At 38.1% G+C, this 21,492-nt stretch overlaps 1 protein-coding gene across 1 annotated transcript; it reads right to left on the bottom strand.

The window, feature by feature from the left end:
- Window positions 1-13,901: 13,901 nt before the first annotated feature.
- LOC113283569 (squamosa promoter-binding-like protein 14) lies at window positions 13,902-19,801 on the bottom strand. The gene is made up of 11 exons (XM_026532884.1): window positions 19,448-19,801; window positions 18,384-19,068; window positions 17,958-18,151; window positions 17,042-17,868; window positions 16,880-16,954; window positions 16,675-16,782; window positions 16,470-16,587; window positions 16,185-16,320; window positions 15,930-16,068; window positions 15,227-15,826; window positions 13,902-15,055 (listed from the first exon to the last, which is right to left on the bottom strand). Exons 2-11 carry the CDS (start codon window positions 19,016-19,018, stop codon window positions 14,621-14,623), a joined length of 3,267 nt encoding a protein of 1,088 aa, XP_026388669.1. The 5' UTR covers window positions 19,019-19,068; window positions 19,448-19,801; the 3' UTR covers window positions 13,902-14,620.
- Window positions 19,802-21,492: the final 1,691 nt, after the last annotated feature.

A 21,492-nucleotide genomic window follows, 5' to 3' on the forward strand; every position in this document is an offset into this window, starting at 1 on the left:
GAAAACTGTAAAAGTCTGTCTACCTGACCCGGCATCAGAAGTAGTAGACCTTGATATATCTATATTCCGCAGGGAATTTGGAGAATATATCAGAGTCTGATGAGTGCCTATGTCTATCTTCATATTATATTGAAACTCAAGATCCTAGATGAATTGTTCACTAGTATAGAGCCTAAGCTGCATTACTCACTAATGCCGGAGCCCGCCTAGTATTTTCCAATGCTATGTTCCCAAGCTGAACTCTCAATGTTGGCAAGACATGACGATTAACGTTCATTCGCAGCAGAGTAGCACTAATTTCCCGAAATGTTAGTATTGAGATCTGCATGAAAGTATTCGTACAGGCTGCGGCACTCTCTGATAAAGAGATTTTTCGTGTCAACGTGCTTTTTAATTAAAATTTAGCAAGATCGACACACTTAAATTCCTTAAGTAAAACCTATACTATCCATGTCAGTCTTAAAGAGCAATCACGACCACACGATTTGGCCAGAAAATTTGACAAGCCTAACCTGCTCCCAGTAGAACTAGGCAATCACCGTGGCGACCACCGACGGGCCCACTAGTGATAGACACATTTTTGTGTCTGAATTGTCCTTAGTGTCTCTATTTCTAGTGCTTGATTTTGTACTTATTATGGTGTTTTTATGTTTGTGTAGGTGTTTTTGGATAAATACACTTGTGCGGAAAAAGTTGCTCAAAAAGTGCTCTTTGGACCTCTGGAGGACATTTGCTATACGGACCCCAGATTTGGCTGAGGGACACCTAAGGTTATGCGTAGCACAAATTCATCCTCAGCACCCATCTGCTATTCGCACCCCAGAAAATTACTAAAGACACCCCAAGGGACATGTGTTATTCAGACTCCAGCAACGGATAAGGGGCGACCACTGGATAAGGCGTGACTTTCTTCACAAAATTAAAAAAATATATATTTTAGCGGGAAAACATTTCTATTCACAGGCAGATTTTTTGATCGGATTTTGGAGGAGTTTTTGTGCGATTCAATCGCTGAAACTTCATGGGTAGATGTGATTTGTTAGAACAAAGTTGTTATGGGTGTTTGTTTCGATCAAATTTGGCTAGATAACCCAAGATATGAAATCAGAGCATCACGGGTTGGTTTTCCATTCCGAGTCCTGATTGAGTGACCAAGAGATTTTCGCGTGGCTGCTGCATGTTGGAACACTTCTGGAAAATGACTGGATACATTGAGATTAATTTGGCGTGGGGAAACAACGTGAGAAGCTAAATCAGGGAAGAAAATATTCCCAGAATATTTTTCATCGAGGCCGAGTTAAGAGAGAATTATCTTGAGTTATAACGAGATTTCTTGGTGCTACTGGATATATAAAGGGTTCTGGTGTGGTAGAATAAAGAACGGAGAGTTTGGGAGAGTTTAGAGTAACAAGAGAGGAGATTGATCGTGTTGCAGAGAAAACTTTTCTACTGCTGCACCAAGAACACGAAGAACATAAGACACACACAGAGCGGTCTTATATGCTACAGTTGAACAAAAGACCACCAGAGGCAGTCGTTCATGCTACAGTGACAACGACAACCAGACGAGGGTCGCAGAGATACAACAACATCAGTTCCTTTTTATCGTTCTTTGTAACAGTGTTTTGCAACAATTATAAACGTTGCAAACACCCGATTCTCATTATTTTCTCCCCATTTCATCTTTGTAAACAAATCTTGAGCATGAATCAATATTTTGAGCAAGTTTATACAATGACGAGCTAAACCCATCCTCTGAGGCGACGGGGGAGGCTATTTCGCCAATGAAATGTGGTAATCTCTATTTTATTTAATTTATGCAATTATTATATGATTATTTGCCTTGATAAATAAATAGATAAAATGGTTTTTGTTAAACAATTGTTATTTTAATTAATGGAGCATGCTAGCCTAGGGTTTTGATGTCCCATACTTTCAATTTACAATTGTTATTTCTAAAAAATCAACTTTTACAATATTAAGAATCAACTTGAATGAAGGATTTTCATAATTATAATTAGAAAATATAAATCACTTTGATATTGGTAGTTAGTGGAATCCATAGCCCCAGTCTTCTCCATATTTTTCATATCACTTTTATTTAAGTTTCCTATATTTTTTATTGAAAATTAAGTCTAAAATCTGCTTTCACAAGTCTTGAGCGAATCTTATTACTACAACAACATTGAAATCACATCAATTTTTGGCGCCGCCGACGCGGAATTTTCTTTAGGCTAGAGTTTTTAGATTATTTTTTTTAGGTTTTTATTTTATTTGTTCTTCTTTACGTTTTTGGGTTTTTGTCTTTTCCTTTCAGATTTTGGAATTTGGAGCGAAAGAAAATTTTGCCAAAGCTTTTGGTGAATACTTAAAGACTGGAGTAAAAGGCAAAGCGAAAGGAGCGAAAGAATAAGATTTTTTTTATAAAAACAGATAGGAAAAAAAAAGAGACATTTTTTTTTTGTAGATTTTTTTTTTTAGACTTTCTTTTTCTTTTGCACTTTATATTTTTGGACTTTGGACTTTAAATTTTGGGACATTATTTTTTAAACCCTACGGAAGGGTAGTTTAAATATAAATTGTTTGCAGAGAAGGACGGTGATTACGATATCACCTCGGCCCCTCGGGTTCGTACATGACATAGGAGTCGTGGCCCGAATCGACTACAAAGGTTCGTCCCCCGTCTGGTACGGGAGGTAAGTTTGTCGAAACACTCTCGAATCCCCTGTCAGCGAGTTACTGTCTTCCTTCGTATGCATATATGTTGAGGACTTGAAAACGGATGCTTTAATTTCCTAGTAAAGGGCAAGTACAAGCCATACAAGATAAAGGTTCGGATTTCATCACCGTTCTCTTCTTGCCCGCCTTAGGAAAACGACACCAAACGCGAACCTAAGGCTAAAATTTTGACTAGAACGAGACCAATAGGGTAACGAGCTTAACAAGTAAGTCATTCGAAAAATATTGGTTACTCTTTTAAGCATACTTCGAAGTTCTTGACGGTTTCTGTAAGTTGAATGCGTAACTGCGCCGCCTTGTAATACCGGTGAGGCCTTGGGTATCAAAGATCCACCGAGCTTCCCTCGCCTCTATTCAACTTACTTTAACTCGGATTGATTCCAGAGGGGTTTGCTTAAATTATAACGAATTCCCTTTCGAATGATTATAAGTTGGTCTAGAAACAATCTAAGTGGAGCCATCATGCTTTTTGTTTGCAAGAAATCAGTAGGTTTGCCGTGGTAGAGTCAGCCTTGTCAATGGGTTTATTTTGAGAATGTCAAACTGGTACAATAGCCAATACAACGAATATCCAATTGAACAAAATGGACATTACTACTTTGACCATAGTGTGAATAGTGGTTGGGAACATCCACCTTTTGAAGGTTATGGGTCATACCATGATGAGCCTAATTAATGTTCACACACCCACATGTCATACGAGCAAAATGATCCTCCTATTTATCTAGAAGAGTCTCTCAAGGGTTTCAATGAGTCAACACAAAAGTTTCACTTATTTATGAAAGAGACTTATAATATTCCGCTTCCAGAAGAGTCTGTAGAGAATTCAACTAAGATGTCTCTAGAAGAGTCCCTCAAGCAGTTTAATGAGAGTACAAATAGGATTATGGAAAAAATTTCTCAAGATAGTCTTAACTTCCAATATAGTGTTCCTAATACCACCCTTGAAAATAAGGATGGTTTTTATTCACATAATCAAGATGACAAGGTTAGAATTGGTAACACTACTAGTTTAGATGAGGTTCAACCATTTTCATATTATTATAATGATGATTATGATGAGGATAGTGTTGATAAAGAATCAGACACATATAGGCATAGTGATCAGGAATTTGTTACTCCAATTGAGATTTACAATAATAATATTATTTCTAGTTCAAATCCAAATAATTTTAGTAATTATTCACCTATTCAAAAGGACGAGGATTTGACTAGAAGTATCCCCGTTTTAGACGATGTAGTATCTCTTTTTTGCGAAGCCAATAATGGTTTAGCGGAAAGAGTTTACCCTGAGAATATTGTTTTAGAGTCTAGCGAGTTAAAAACGCTAGTCTTAGAAGAAGATAAACTCGTAGAGATAAGTGAGGCTGCTGATTGTAACTTAGAAGAATCAATTTACTATTTTCAAGAATCTGATGATCTAGAAATTAGGGAGATTGTGACTAGTCTATCTAGAGACACTGAAAACTCTAAGTTTGGGGGTGATTATCACTTTCCTAGTGCCTTACCTTTAACTCTCAGAAAGTCCCCTCACTTAGGACTTGATATATGTGCCTAAACCATTGTGCCAGAATACCTTCATACTAGATCTCCTGAACCTAATAATTTCCAAGAAGAAGTTCAGTTGTTAGAAACCCATCCTCTGGTTGATGTGGTTTACCCAGGCGATAGTAGCCAAATTGACTTTTTTTTCCCACCAAATATTTTTCAACCAATTGTGGGGACGTATAAGTTTCAGATGTGTCAATTATTGAGTTTTGAGACTAAACCTAATTACTTTAGGAGATTAGGGTTGACACATTAGTTTAAGGAAGACCACCACGTTCATTATGGTCAGCTATGTAAGTCAAATTTGATTGACTTATAGGATCTCCAGTTATTCAGGTTACTTTTATGTGCTTCTAAATTCTTAGTTGAGTATTTCCAGACTCTACAACCTGACCTTCAGGATCCTGCCTTTGAGGAAGTCCATCTGATGAAAACCTTTTATCTAGACCCAGTTATAGAACCCGAACCTGAACCACAACTAGATATTTTTATCTTAAAGTTAAGTAAGGGTATGTTCGGTATCTCCATGGTATGTTGCGATTTTCTCTTCGTTTGGGTAATACTTTTTGATACAGATGACCTGAAATTATTCCGGCTGCTGCTATATGATTCTTCGTGGTGACTAATACTTTCTTAGTCTGGCTGAAGACTTTAAACTTAGCACTTCCTGGGAGGTAACCCATGCTCATGCAACACGGTAATATCTTTCCTTAACTCTTTTGCTTCAAGTGGTAACATTTTCTCCTTGTTCATGCTTTTAATTTTATCTTTAGAACATTGAGGACAATGTAGATTTAAGTTTGGGGGTATGGGAGAAACTTTTAGTTGCAATAAATAAACTCCAGAGCTTAGAAATTTATGCTTATTAAGGTGGGCACTCACCGATCTAAGTGGATGGGAACATCTTGGTTATAGGAGTTGCGGAACCAATCTGATTAGATGGAAACATCTAAAGAGTCTATTCATAAAAGCACAGAGCTCATGTGTTAGAATTAAAAAAAAAACATGGTAATTTCGCCATATATCGTTGAATCCTAATCCTTCTATTTTTATTTTTTTTAAGTGATTTGGTGGGGCACACGATTCAAGTTGTTACCTTTGCTAGGGTGGAATTGAGTGGTTGAGATATACAAAAAAAAGGAAAAAAAAAGAAAAAAGAGACCAGACCATTAGACCAACCAGAATAAATTCAATAAAGTCGACCATTGGTGCCCTTGTATATGCCAGTTGTGTTGACCTAGAGTTAGGTTTATCGACCACTGGTTCCCTTGTATATGCCAGATGTGTTGATATTAGTCAGACCGTAGGTTCACCTTGGCAGAGGCCTTCAGACATATATGGGAAACACCGTTCACTTTTAACCATCTCTTTATCCATCTTCTTAATCTTTCCATGTGATTGGTTGACTCCGGTTATGATGTACAGAAACTATCTGAGTAGAGCTTTGTCACTTATATATGAATTTTAGTATGTTGAGTGCAAACTCGTGTACAACAATTGGAATTTCGCATCAGGGTACTTCCTCCTGTAGTCAATGAGAGTATGCCAACCAAGGAGATTCTTTAGTACCTTCCAAGGTTCTGCGTAGATAGCTAGGGTCTGGAGTAAAGGTTTTGTAGGTACACCTCTGGTAAACCCTCCGGAGACAACACTCCGCCGCTAGGGCCACCTAGCGATTTAACGGCTTGCTGCACGTGCTAAGTGTAGTCATTTTATATTAGATTTGCTCGAGGACTAGCAAATAATAAGTTTGGGGGTAGAACTAGGCAATCACCGTGGCGACCACCAGTGGGCCCACTAGCATCCCAGATGGTTGTATTCCCTTCAGTTCACCCGCAACGTCTTTGAACATTGGCCATAACATGGGTGATCGCGCTGTTGAAAAATGTGCTCAAACGAGCTAAGACTGGCAAAAACGGTCTTAAAAACATCACAACCGCCCAACTTAGCTAGCCTAGTTGGATGGATTAGATCTTCTTTCAAATGATCAGAAGGGTACTGGCGTGTTCACCGGAGACCCAACTCCGTCCTTGATCGGTCGACTTGCTCATAGCAAGCCAAGAGCGCATTGAATTTCTTGCCCAAAGTAGGGTGAACACGCTATTTGGAAACCCTAAGTTGTGTTGCGGCAACGCACTACTGTCGCAAACCGATCACAACCATCCATCTTCGCCGGCCAAATCGAGTGGCTTAGATTCAATTTCAGGCGGCCCCGAAGGTATTAGCATGCTCACTGGCAACCTACCTTTGCACATGGACGATCAGCCTGCTCAAACTAACACTCATTGCCTTGAATCGTTCGCCCAAAAGAGGGTTGGCCACACGGCTCTTAAGCCCTAAATTACATCAACGACAATATGCAACTGCCTCAAATCATCTCGTCCGTCCAACTTCGCTAGCCTGGTTGGATGGTTTAGATTTGTTTTCATGAGGCCAACAGGGTAGCGCTGTGATCATCGGCCACCCCTCCTCCATAGGGAGCGATCAACCAAGTGGTATCTCACCCATAGGGTTCTCAAACGATCACCCAAAGGTGGACGGTCATGCTACCTTTTTAAGACGCTAAATTCGCGACTAATTCGAAGGAGCTGTAAAACAACGATGCTTCCTCCACATCGAATATTTTCAGCTGCTTGTTTAAAAGCGATGATTTATATACATCGATTATAAGTGATGCTTTATAAATATTGATTTAACAAATAATTTATTATTTGACCTAAAAAGCACTATGTGCTGCTTTTAGCGGCGAGTCTCACGACTTGACCCATTCACTCGAGACATCAAACATGTCACAAACTGGGGGATGCTCACTGGGATATTGGTATGACGGTTTACAGCGTGCGGCATGCAACGCGCCAATTACGATAAAGTGTCAGAAAAGGACGAATGGTTAACAGTAATGAGACTAGTAGGTGAAAGTGTGATCAGTTCTCCCTCGTAATGGAAACGTGGTGATCATCACTTTTTACACAACCCCACTTCTCCATTGCTTAATCACCTCCACTTCCTACGAGATCAGGGTGTGCTCGAACATGATTTTTATAAATAGGATTTCAACCTATTTCGACAATACAATTTTTATCAACACAAGTATCCAGAAAACACCAAGAACTGATAGCTTACGTTCTGCAAGCCAGTTCCATATTCTGATACAAGTCATAAAACAACCACACCTTCATAATTCAACATTCTGATCTCAAACACATTCTTCGCTTCCCTCCCTAAGATCAACCCTTCTCCTTCACTTTGTGACCGAATTGAATCTGGAACGGCCATTTCTTAGTTTAGGCCAGAGTCTTACAGATTGATCTCTCGAATCTAAAAGTACTTCCGTGCAGTGCATTTGTTTAGGGTTTGAATTCGTTTCTCATCAACACACCCAAATTTACCAAAAACAACAGAATCAGTTTTTACCCCAAAACATCTTCTTAGTTCCTAAACCGTCAGTGAGTTAATATATTCATCAATTCATCACTAATCATATATTATCATCAACCATAGGAAAGCATCTAGAGCAGTGTTATCCCCTAAAGTCCTTTGGTCACTAGATACCGAAGCGCTCGGATATCAGATTATATTCGTCCAAGCCACCAAGTAGTAGTGCACTCAAGGTGTAACTTTTTCAAATACTTTATGTTTATGAATTAGGCCAATCCTAGTAGTTAGGCTCTAAGCGCAAGTTCTACTTTCTAATGTTGTTTCTACACGCCATTGCTCCACAGAATCCCTCTGCAAGGTCTCACGTTTTCTAATTTTGTACAGGTTATTCAATAATTACATTGATATCCTAACCCTTTACTATCAATAAATCAATCAATAAACTATTATAGTTGGCCACCTAGAGCAATCAATTGATCAATCATAGACATTCATTAAAGTATAAGCAAACAATAATAATATGAAGAACTCAAAACAAATGCATATATTAATTCAAATCAAGTCTAGAACTTAGAATTCATCCTTAATCAAGTATGAGTTTAGCTACTCATAAATGTAAGAGCATCCATGTTATACATATGATAAACTATAGAAGAAATTGTTACGTTTGATGAAAACTGCTTCGAAACCCTAGATCCATTGATGTTCTTCTTCTCCAAGCTTGCAAAGTAATATCAAAGATCCCTTCTTAACATCGTAGAAGCCTTCTTATATAGTACTCATGATATCTAGATCTTAAAATCCTTTTGGGACCATGTTACCTTGATTTATAAGTCAAAAAGGTGTCTTGGAAGTGGCCCCCGTCAAGCTACAATCGGTTGATGTCAAACCTCTTAAACGCCGATTCTTAGCTCTGAAAATTGAGAGTTTTCTGTAAAAAAAATCCACTTACAATCGGATTACATAATCCCCCATAAAAACCGATTGTTGAAGGCTCAAAAACAGACTTTTTCTGTGTATTTTTTCTCACAGAATCGGTTTACGTAAGCCTCCGTAAACATCGATTATGAGAACATTCTTTTTGCTTCAATATTTTTCCCATAACTTCCTTATACAAACTCGGAATTACCTCATTCTTTTTGCATTCTCTTCATTTTAAATTTTGTTCAATATAGTGATAAGAAATCTTGAATTTGGATGAGTTGAACTTGATCTTCTAGTTCTTCTTGTGTTTTCGACGTTCTTTACTCCTTTTTGCCGCACTTCTTCCACTTCTTTTGGCTTTAGACACTTGGATCCTTGGAGTTCTACACTTTGTAGATCTTTTGTAGTAATTTCCACTCTTTTTGAGATGATTCACATAGTAAAAGAAAATATGAAAGAAAACAAGAGTAGTACAACATAAAATGCAAGAATATAGCTAAAACAACTATGAAATGTACACTAAAATCATGTGAATTATGCACTTATCGAATTCACCCGCACTTGGATTTTGATAGTCCTCGAGAAAACTACCTAACCTAAAGTACAAGAACTCCCTTTCGTTGAGGAAACGGTTTCACATAGCAAATGCAACAAGCCTTCAAACCCTTAGGTGTCCCTAGTGGACGAGTTACAGTCTCGTGCGGGCTTACAAGAGGTATACCTACAGAACCTACTCCAACTTGAAAGAGTTCCAGTGTACCAAGCATCCAAATATATAAGAAGACATAAGGGTTCTCGACATATTGTCAAGAAGTCAGAAGTATAAGAAAAAATTAACATGTAAAATGCGATTAATCGAAGAAAGTGTGACCGGTAAACCTATGCCATAATAAGAGAATGCATGTTCGAGAGCGACCAATACACATTTTTCCTTGATTTCTACCCTACTTAAAAAAGTTTATGATAATTGCACTCAATAAGACAGCTTTTTTTTTGGGTCTCACATGTGTGCAGGTAGGAATGAAGAGACAAATGCTACACACGTTGAATGGTGGGAAAGAAACTTTCCAAATTATTTCTGGAGACCCCACAAGATCATGTGAAATAAAAAATATTTTTCTGATGATCTCTAAGAAAGGAAATCAACCACCATTGCAAGGATGGGAGTACTCACTCACATCCACATCCGATCGGCAGTAATGATAGCACCACTCTCACATCATCCAATAGAAACGTCTTCGGCTCGTCTTCTTCATCTTCGCATTCGGTCTTCAACTGTTGATGATAAATTCTTGAACTTCATAGAACTTCGACAATTTGTAATTCTTTTCATCTATTTATTTGTTGCTTGAAACTTTTTTATATATTTTTCTTCCTCATGGCCTTATTGAACAAATAACAACCTAAATGCAAATCTTTCTTGTATTTTTGTAATTTTATTTTATTTGTTTTTGACGAAAGATTACAACTACAATAATAAAATTATTCATAGCCTTGAAAGAAATACTTTACCACTTGAATCTTCACAACTTGTATTGTTTTCGTATCATAAACTTCAATAATTCTCATCTTTTAATATTTTTCGTTCTTGTGAATAAGTCTTCAACTTTGATATAGAATTCTGCTCACTGTATTGTAAGTCACCAACATGTATATAAGAATCTGATCGTTGTATGTTGCTTTGCTTGAATATGAAATTTGCTCTTCCTTGTATATATTACTGCTTGTAAACCTTAAACGTCTTCAACGTTCCTTGTAGATTTTGATGTCGCTCTGAAAAAGCTGGGGTACCAAAATACACCCCCAACTTTTTCTTAGGAAATCTTTATGTACAAACTCAAATATAATTCTGATAGTTCAACTTAATGAATCTCAATCAAGAAAGAATATTTAGAGTTACATCTCTATCTCTCAAATTAGAACGTTTATAGACACAAGTCCGTGAACCTGATTTCAGGGTGAGAATACTTGGTGATTCCAAAGATCAATTTCTAAGTAACACCAAACTGTATTAAGACGCTACAGACACTAGCCTACTACCAATTACACATATTGTGAGAGAATTTTGGGTAGGACTGTCAACGGATAACCATTACACGGAACCGAATCCGATGAATTAGGGTCCGGTTTCGTGTCCTAAAATTGGATCCATCAGCAATTTAGAACCCGGCGAGTATCCGCAGGTACCGGGTTCCCGGTTATTTACTACTCCTTCCGTCTCTAAAAAATAGGCAGGTTTAATTCAACATTTTAGAGACGAAGGTAGTATTTAATTCAACATTTTAGAAAAATTCTAATTATTTTGCTAGTTTCAGCTTTGATTTTTTTTCATTTTTCATTTCCACACTTATATTTGGTCTTTATTTAGATTATTAATAGAGCAATCATGATAAGCTTTTATAAAAATAATTTGCAGTCAAGCCAAAAAAAGAAAGATATTAGTTTTTTGAGATTTTTTTGATAGCTTTCTTAATACCCAGCATCTATCCGGAACCGATGGTACATGGGGTTATAATAGGGTCTGGTTTTGGGTCGATTAATTTCGGAACCGGACCCGGATCCATTGACACCCCTAATTTTGGGCCAAAACCTGAAAGAACAGTATCAATTGCAAATTGGGTATGGCTAGGAACGAAAGCTAAATCAGTATGCAAGTTAGGGGAGCTTGTATAAGCCACTTGCATCACAAGGATGGTGCAATATAGGTACGACATGACCTTGACTGATGCAAATGAACAAGTTATAGCACGCGTGCTAGATTATTTGGAAGTTAAGGACTCGAATACCGTAATTTAGCGCAAAAGGTGTCCATTTTGATGGGCAACGATCCAAAGATCAAAACATGTCGATCTATATATCCACATGGTCTTTAGAATTTCGTCAAATTCCATCATTTGGAGCTTCAAAAAGTCGTTTTTCCTATTTCAGGAAAGCGTTAGCGAAGTAAGGAAGCTGGGAATATGCTTTCAATGCTTATGTGCAAGTCCAAGGCATATGTCATGTGCCTGGACAAGACTGGAAGCCAGTGAGGCACGCAAGAATGCATCAGTGTGAGCCTTCATGGCTTTAAACTCTTCGTAAAACGAGGGTAAGTTGGAATAGTGTAAAAGTTGCATCATGTTTTCCAAGCATGTTTGTGAGGGCAAAAGAACGTGCATTTTCCTGTGAAGCTTTAGACCTGGTCACTAGTATCAGAGTGGCACATTGGGAAATTATGGCCTGCGCGGTGGGCTCCCGCAAGTATAGTTTCCCGTTCCGTCACACTGACTTTTTAAGATTCTTTAACCATTACCATCTTTAAGGTTGTACAATGTGCTCATCTCCACGGTGACCAACTTTTTATAGATTCTAATTTTCTTTTTGATACATAATCTTTTATCTCGAAAAAAAAGAAATACAGTGATAAATTGGTTGGATGATGATACCCACCGTCCAAATTTGAAACTCGTCGACATGGGGGTGGGAGGAATTTTTCTTCCTTTCTTTGTGTAGTTACCTGGACTTGCAGGTAGCAGGCTTCTTATTATAATTTTTTTCTTACAATTTATCTCATCTCTGGTACAAACCCGCAAATCACAACGATGTTTTTTCTTTTTTTGAAGCATAATCACAATGATGTTTTTAGAGGTTATCGAATTTCCAGAGCAAAAAGATAACACGTGTAGGACCATCAATTATAAAAACCGAACCGAAAATACAATCATAGACAAACTAAACCGATCTTACTTACCTACTTGGTACTCATAAGTTTTCGCCCAGAAATCTCCATTTGGTGTCGCTAATTTAGAACTTAATTCCAGGAACGATGAACATTTTTGGAAATGATAGGTCCTCCACGGAACGTATGCATAGAGTGACCGAAACATCTTGGGAGAAAATCCTGGAGGCCAATTAAGAACATTTGCTCACATAGTTCACCCACCATTCTTGAATCTATCCATGGTCCAAATTGTTTTGGCAGAAAACCATTAGAGTAGCCGGTACAAATTATTTCTCTTTCCTCTCCCGTTCTTGTTAGGTTTATAGGTTATCGCATCACGAACACGTTCCCCTAAAATGTTCGACAGTAAATTAGAGATGTAGGACCGAAGGTCTATGACAAAGTTCTTTCTAGCTATGTGGTAGAGGTGCCCCCACTAGGCAGGCCGTACGTACTTTTACCCTGATGAAACAGCTAACGCTCACAGGTTTCGTACAAGACTGATTAATATCACAAAGCTGTAGCTCACGGGAAACGCTGACAAATGTACGAGACATTAGCTACAAGTACTAATCTGTTTAGATCTGTCAATCAGCTCAGTCCTATCTGTCAAATAGTCATGTGACACGTTCAAAGACACACAAATACACTAATCAGATCACTTGGAAGCTCTCTTTTCCCTACTTACCTACCGTAAGCGACACAACACTAGGTCTATCTTCTATACCACCATCTCGGTGCCAATCTACAACCAACTAGCATGTCCACTCCATACAACTAACGTGTGTATATAATTTGAATTCATCATTGTAAAGCTTGTGCGAAAGAGCTAGTGAGAATATTCTACTTGAGTGTTTAAGAAATAATATCTGCCTGCTTTTTGGCTCGATTAAATTGACTAAAAACAGAGACAGACATTATATATGACATAATACAACAGCTCAGGCTTAGCAAAGGGAGGAGAGGAATATGCTTCTTCTACGAAACGTAAGTGCTCTTAACTTCTTCTAAGCACAACACACAATATCATGCGCCATTCTTTCTTCCCCACACCGTTGGCCAACACTCCCCACTAAATTCCCTTTTCCCGCGATTATGACCACCACCAAAAGAGAATACAAACCTAATCCCATATGCATTCCCCCATGAGGCTTCCATCTTTCATTTCTTTTGTGTTTAACCAGACAGATAAAGACTCAACACCACCAAGCGTGATGGGTGGTGGTCGATTTGGGCCCCTTCTCTATTCCTCCTTTCTTTTTGAAATATATAATATAAACCAAAATAATTGAGTTATAAAACCTGTGAATGAACCTGCACCTCTTGGATATCCACTGGTCTACAATGGATACTCATGGTATGTTTTGCATGGATGGAAAGTACGGGGGGACTTGGAGGGTAGAACTAGAAGATGGAGTGGTACCAAACTACCAATGACTGTTTGACACAGTTCCAATAGTACATTAGAAGAAGAAAAATATTAATAATTCAGAATACAAATACAATATAAATGTGGGATAACCGGTGCCAAACGCACCCTCACCTCTTTAATATAAATAAACAAAAAAAAGAAGACAAAGCTTGCAGCATTTAAAGGAGTAAGACCAAGCAGTCCACCACAGCAACAATCGAAGTTATCCATTCAATTACTCATCAAAAATGAAATGACACCAAAAATAGGTACAACACATGGGAGATGAAACATAAAGTACACGGAACAATAAATAATCACTATATATATATTTCTTATTATTATTACTTGGAAAATATAAATAAAAAGATGATACAGGACCCTCAACCCAATCCCTCCTCCTTTCTCTTCCTTATCTATCCACCACCAACTATTTATCTCTTTATCTCTTAAAATTATCTATAAGATTAAAAGGTTCAGGATCACTTCTTACTTACCGATCCCTTCATTTTACAGAGAGTGAAAAAAAGAACCCATGGTTAGCTCGAAGGTATAGAGGCGATAAGGGAGACGTAAAAAGGAACCCAACTGATAAATCAAGATAGTAACTGCATTAACCAACTTACTTGAACCATCTCTGCAGCATTGAGCTTTGTTAAAGCAAGCTTCTTCCCCGCGCATAGCCCCATCCTTGAATTATCAGTTGCCTTGGATTCTTTTCCTTGGCTACTTCCCTCGTTTGCTCTGTTTCTTTCCTTAAAAGAGATCACGGCATATTCTATGGCTCTCTCTAATAAGCAATTACAGTGATCCAACTTGGTAGATGCCAATCTCCACAATTTTAAGCCAGTTGGTTTCTCAAAGCTGGTGTATTTGTTCCTTCAATTAGTAATTCCTTCGCTTGTACTTCTCAATACTACTTAACTTGTCCCGAAATGAAGATTCTCCCACTTGAAGGGAGCTACAGAGCCAATATCAGGTGAGCCACGAAGGAATAGACACACACAAACACATACAGCAGCAATTGCAAGCATTGAATGCACGTAAGGGCGGTGAAGTAACCCTTGATAACCTGGCATACGCTTGTAATATCTCGTTGCCGCAATTGAGCATTTACCGCATGGTTTAGTTTCCGTTGGATGGGGAGTTGCCTTCACAGATTCCTCTGCAACTATCCATGAGTTATCTAAGGAGGTGTCCTCCTCCATGACTGATATAGAGACCTGACCACGTTTTCTATCGATGAGCTTCCGAGACACCAGCCTGTTGTAATAGTGATTATTCCTAGCCGAGGCATAGTCAAATGGAGACTGCCCATTTGTATCCAACAGCGAATTCCAGCAGTTCAACCCAATCTGAAGATTACATAAAATCCAACATAATGGTAGAGAATTAGTTGAAAATAAACATATGGAAATTCATAACAACTCAAGTTAACTAAGATGTATCAAATTGAATTTGAAGGGATCATGTTTAGGAGTCATTCGAAAATTAGACATACATATGACAAGGAAAGATATGATTACCTCCTGAGGGTCATTTGTCAAGGCATCTACCATTTCCTTTGAATCTAGTGTGCAAGCAGCCAAGTGTAAAGGAGTAATGCCACCAGGGCCAGTTTGATTGGGTGGGAAGAGGTACTTCTTGGAGGAATCAGTAGAGCTGCTTACAAAATAATGAATGAGAAGATCGACCATTTTCCTGCACTTCCTCTTCACCGCCCGATTCAAGAGGTGGACCTCTGAAAGCATTTCCAACGAGTCCTTTGATAATCCATCCTTACCAGGGTTTCTCTCCACGAGTATGTCTAACAGTGTTTTAATCAAAGTACACCAGTCCCTTTCAATCGAGAATGTAATAAGAAATTTGAACCTTGTATGAGAGAAACTGGGACAGTCACTGTAAGTAGAGTTCATTCTTTGGAAAAGCCATCCAAGTTCATTCAGAAAATATAGGCAATCCTCCCTAGATCTTGGACATTCCGAATCCTGCATCTGATCTTCTGAAGCATTATCACCTACTCTACCATCTTCCTTAAACTCAAATTCTAGGAGTCTCAATTCGTGGCAGATAGCAGCATCAGCAATTATAACAGGAAAGCTGTTTCCCTTGAAACCATTCTCTACCTATACAAGTTGTCAAAAACATCAGAAGGTTAACCACTATGAATCAAGTAATCACAAAAAAAAGGGGACCAGAACAGTTCTAAAAGTTATATTCAGATGATACCTCTATGAAACAGCGACCAAGGACTGTGGGAAAACCACTTGGAAAATCAAAACTTTCTGAGCTTGTGTCATCATATACAGTGCCTTCTGATCCTAAAACTTCTTTCGACAAGTATCCTCCCTTATAAGTGCAATGAATTCTGCCATGAAAACAAGAGGGAAGGTGAATTTATTTAGCTATACTCTATTGAAAATAATAAGAATCTTCTGACAGAAAAGAAACAACTGTCTACAGTAATGTGCATAGTCTACTTACTTGGTCCCTGGCACAGACAGATTTCGACCTCTTAGCATAAGAGATGTTTCTTGCCCACATACAACTGCCAGAGGTGACACAGACATTATCTCTGGAGCGCTCCATGTTCTCCATGACTTGCACAAGCGGATCTTCCCTAAAAATTAGTCAAAATAACAATGTCAGATAGAAGCTTTGTTACAGCATAGATAGTAAGCTTAACCAGAGTGGCCCTAGGAACCTATGACTAAACATTGATAAAAAAAATGCAAATCAGATGATGAAGATGCAAGTATAAATACAAACCATCTTTATGTGATGCTAATTGCCTGTCTGTATGAACTAAAAACCTTCCATTACTCCAAAATCCTGGATCCAAATCGCGAACAAGAAAATTTACACGCTGGAGGAGATCTTCTTGGAGCTGACATTCAGCAAACACACAAAAAATGATCAGAGTAAAGCTAAGAAGAGATTGTTCAATGATGTTAAAGAAAATCATTACACTCACTTGATCCCAGGCAGTACAAGGCATTGACACATAAATTGAGAGAATGACACAGCCAGGCCTAATGTAGCTCTCCATTTCAGATGGACTGTGAGAAAGCCATTCTAAGATCTGAACCAAAAAGAATTATTTAACAACATTAGGCCTTCAAGGAATAGAAACTGACGTCTCAAAATGAAATAAAAACAAAAGCAAACTTGAGGCTTACTTGATTTCTTAGGGTCCCAGGGAAACTACTAGGATCTTTATCGAAGAGTTTGAATATGATACGCCCTGTTCGATTCTGCGGATTAACAAAACAAAGTTTAATTAAGATACCCCACTTACAGTGGTGATGGATCTACTTAACCGACCAATGACCAAAAATTACCTGTGCATCAGAATTTGAGCTAGAAGGAGAGTGATCTGATCCCGAAGATGAAGCATACCCTCCTTGGTATGGTACATTTTGAACCGAGCGATTCTCAACTCGTCCTTTTGGCCCTTTAAAGAGTTCCAAGGGAGAGGACCAACCACGAGTGGTGCTAGCTTCAACCGCCCCATTATCCTCACCACTAATTGACATCCTCTCGTGCTTCATAATTTCAGAAGTCGTTTGCATAGGGAAGAATTTTTGCACAACAGGTGGTGATGATGAAGGAGACTCCATTGGATTACTACTGTCCGAAGAGAAATACTTATAAGCAGATCCCATCTTCGGAGGGCTATCGTTCTCCGGCGAGGAACTAAATAGTTGCAGCTGCAAACTCGGTTGAGTCCCCTGAGCATGGCCATCAGAAACTTCTACTGGGGACTGGTAACTAGTACTACTTCTCTCTCCCCCTGCAGATGAAAACCCTGGGACTGGTTGCCTTGGTAAGTTCTGATCAGCTGCCTTCTCTAAACAGTTAACCTTGGTCTTATCGTTTTCACTGCTGATGCTGCTTCTTTGAGATAGAAAAGCAAGTGCATCTGGAGAAGATGCAGCCAATGTTGAAAGAACTGTAAGCATATCCATAGTTGATGGAACAGGAGTGTTTCTGCCTCCGGTCATTTTGTTTTGGTGTTCTGAAGAAACCTCTTGCGAAACATTCAAATCGAAGTTCCCAGGTAAAGAATTTCTGGTAACAGAATTCGAGGGAACAGGTGGCATAGCCATTTTACTAAGAATCTGAATCAACCGATCCTTATCAGGTACAGATTTTTCAACATTATTTCCTGTCACAGATTTCTCATTAAATCAATAAACTTCTACAAAAAATATGTAAAACTGCAAGAAAAAAAAACTAATGACTGAACTCCCGTACCTTGAAGACGAGCTATGGCGGTCAAAAGATTGACAACATCTAAGTTTCCATTGCTTGGGTTATCTTGGTTTCCAGGTATTACCATACGTGACGAGACGTCCTCTGGTTGAGTTTTCCTTCTTCTACGGTTGTGCCCTGCAAGCCTACGCCTACAACTTCTCTTTCCTTCATCAAACTCAGAAAGAGGGTGAAACCTATAAGAGAAAACCAGTAAAAATTAGCCAACACTAATTCCTCAAAAGAAATCAATCACAAAAGAATTAATACTAATATCTGCAAATCTAAATAGATAGATGGAGAAATAACAGAACCAAAATCAAATAGAACCACCCAACAATTTCCTTCATTTTCTTCTTTTCTTGTGTAAAATGATTAATTTGAATCAAATACTATCCTACTTAGCTTGATATATATTTGGCAATTTACCTGCTACACTGCTGGCAGAATCTCTGCATCTGCTTACCCACCAGAGCTTTGGTGGTCTTGCTGTGAACTTCACAAACTTTATGTCGCCGGTGATAATCCTTAGCATTTGAGAGATCTCCCTTACAATCATCTACTTGACACATAGGGTAGTTACCACCAGCAGCAGCAGCACCACCACCTCCAGGAGATCCAGATCGGACACGCTTATTAGGCCTTGAAGCATTATCTTCAGTAGAATACAGATTTCCACCCAGCTTCAATGTTAAATTCTCTTCATCTACAGAATCCTTCTTCATAGCCACAGGAATCCGGTTTTCCTCCACTTTACTCTTCTGTTCTTGTACAACCATAGGTGTAGCAGCTGGTCTAATTTGCATAACCTCTGCATCTGACGGTTTGCCAACAAAAGTTACATGATCCCAATTCCAACCATTTGGGTTCCAATTACCTTTGGAATTCTGAAATCTCTGCTGCTGCTGCTGAAACTGTTGTTGTTGTTGCTGTTGTTGAATAAACATAGGATTTTGCCATGGCAGATCTCGCTTCCTTGCCATGTTTGGGGCTTCACAAAATCTACCAGGAAGTGATTGATGAATATACATGGGATGAGCAATTTGTGCACCCACATCTTCCATTTTTTTTCCCTAACTCTTCAACAAAACCTATTAGCTTGAGTCACTGCAACCTAAATTCACACCAAACATTGAACAAAAAATAAAAAAATCAAATTGACATGAAATAAATAACATTTTTTTAGAACTACTCCAAATTATAAAATCAAAATTAACTACTTTTCAGTAAGAAATTCTTTATTTTGTTCTTTCTGGTTGAACTTATCCCTCACCACAAAAAGATTATACCCCCAATAAAAACTATCTTCTTCTCTAGTCACAATCCTTTGTTACTAACCCAAATACAGTAGAAAAGATAAAAATAAATACAAATCCCCAAATTTATTAATACATCACTCTCCAATTTTCACTCATCAAAATGAAAAAAAAAATCTTTTGAATAAGAACTAATTCATACGAAATTCATGAAAAGAAGATGATTTACACACATACCTTCACAAAAATCTAGGTCTTCTTTATTTCTCCTCCTTCCATCTCTATCGCCTGAATTAAGATCTCATCATAAACCCTACTAAAAAAGCTTCAAACTTTAACGTATAAAACCACACATCATCTTCAAACTCTGTTTTTTCTTCTTCCCAGGAATTTCAGAACTAGAAAACTGAGCTCAAATTTTTATTTAATTTTAGATCTGAAATCAGAAAATTAAGATCAAAGTTCTTCGAATAAAGTAGAAAAATTAATAAAAAAGACAAACTTTTCTTTGTTTAATTTTTTTTTTCTCCTCAGTATTGACTGTATGTATGACTAGTTTTCTTCCTCCTTCTTCTTCTTCTTCTTCAATGCAGTGTATGTAGTTGAGCTTCTTTTATTTCTCTGATGGCATGGAAATGTAAATAGAGTGGTAAGCGAAGGGTGTTTAGAAATAGCCGCCTCGGGCCCATATAAACAGTTGAGGACAACACAAAGGAAGAGGAAGAGGAGGAAAAGAATAGTGGGCCCCACATTCCTATCAATAATTTCATGGCGATAGCGAGGAATTTCGGATTCTTTTCTTTTCCCATCTCCTTTGTTTTCTGTCTTTATTTCACGCCGTTTTCGTTTTCTTTTCATTTTCCGTTTCGTATGTTCTTTTTTTATTCTTGTCATATCATTTTCGATTCGAATCGGTTTCGGATGCCGAGTTGACTCAGTTGAGATATTATTCCCGGCATGAGCCGAGATTATAGTAGGATGTTTCAGAAAGACATGTGGCTACAGAATCTAACTCCTCTGTAAACAGGAATAATGTTGGAAGCATATAATTAAACTAGTCCATTTGTGTACCTTAATTGTTTTATAATTGTAATTAATGTAAGATTTAGTAGATATTACATGTATTTTAATCCATTGTCATAAATGAAGGTATGTATAACCGATCAATCAAAAAAATAAATGAAGGTACGAATTATCTAGATGGTGTTGATTATGGTTATTTTTGATGTATTTTGGTAGGTAACAAATCTTTGTTTGACACTTCCAATTCAGATATGTGACAATTGGTCCTGCGTACAAGTTATAGGTTGCCAAGGCTTGTGCGCACATCAATTGTTTTTTTTTTTTTTTTTCTTTTGCAACATTACGAGATTTTGTGTGTGTTTGGGTTGGGTGGAAAAGAAAACAAGAAAGAGTCCTAACAAGTGGGCACAACAACATTTCACACCAATATGTCCATGCCAGCAATTTCAAGCAAGATCACGGCGAAGATTCAGAGACATCACAATTCTCAACCACCACAACGGCAATGGATCAAAGATAAATGGATCAAAATAAATTCTGATATAGTAGCTTGAGAAAATCCCGGACCAGCAGGATTAGGATGCATATATAGATCACACTCGGGACAAGTAATCATAACAATGACAACCCCATTAGAAATCACAACAGTGATAGTAGCGGAGATATGGGGACTTCTATTAGCAACAAGATTAGCAAAACAACAACTTTGGCCTATGATTTGGTTCGAAACAGATTCAAAAACACTTATCCAAATGATGCAAAACCAATGTGACACAATTCCATGGTATCTAAGAGGGATTACGCATGAGATAAAGTTGCTAATGGAAAGCATTCCACAAGTAAAATTGATGCATGTTTACAGGGAAATCAATCAGGCGACGGACAAACTGGGCCACGCCAATCAATCTCGATCAACTACTACTCTCTCCACTAGAAAAGAGAGTTCCCATCAGGCCATCAACGATTAGCTTTAAATTTTGAACCATGATTTTGGGCATACCAAAATCTTCTCAGGCATACAAAGCACTAGTCCTAATTTGGGTGACCTTATAAGGGGTACCCTATGGGGTGGTTCAATTACCTATATGCCCTTAAATCCTTTAAATTACTGCTAATCTATCCCTAACCCTAATACAAAACCTATAATCAACTACACCTAAAATCAGTTTCATTCACCTTCTTCTTCTTCCTCTCCACAGCCGAACTCATTCACCCTTCCCTTTCTTTTTTTTTCATCGCGGAAATCTAATCGTCGATTC

The sequence above is a fragment of the Papaver somniferum genome, chromosome 5 (assembly GCF_003573695.1).
Source record: "Papaver somniferum cultivar HN1 chromosome 5, ASM357369v1, whole genome shotgun sequence".
In the NCBI taxonomy this organism is placed as follows: domain Eukaryota; kingdom Viridiplantae; phylum Streptophyta; class Magnoliopsida; order Ranunculales; family Papaveraceae; genus Papaver; species Papaver somniferum.

Coding starts and splice junctions, on each gene's coding strand:
- LOC113283569 (XM_026532884.1), bottom strand. CDS start 19,018: ATGGAAGATGTGGGTGCACAAATTGCTCATCCCATGTATATTCATCAA. Junction 18,152..18,383: donor TTCTGCCAGCAGTGTAGCAG/GTAAATTGCCAA, acceptor TTTCTCTTATAG/GTTTCACCCTCTTTCTGAGT. Junction 15,056..15,226: donor TGACAAATGACCCTCAGGAG/GTAATCATATCT, acceptor TGTAATCTTCAG/ATTGGGTTGAACTGCTGGAA.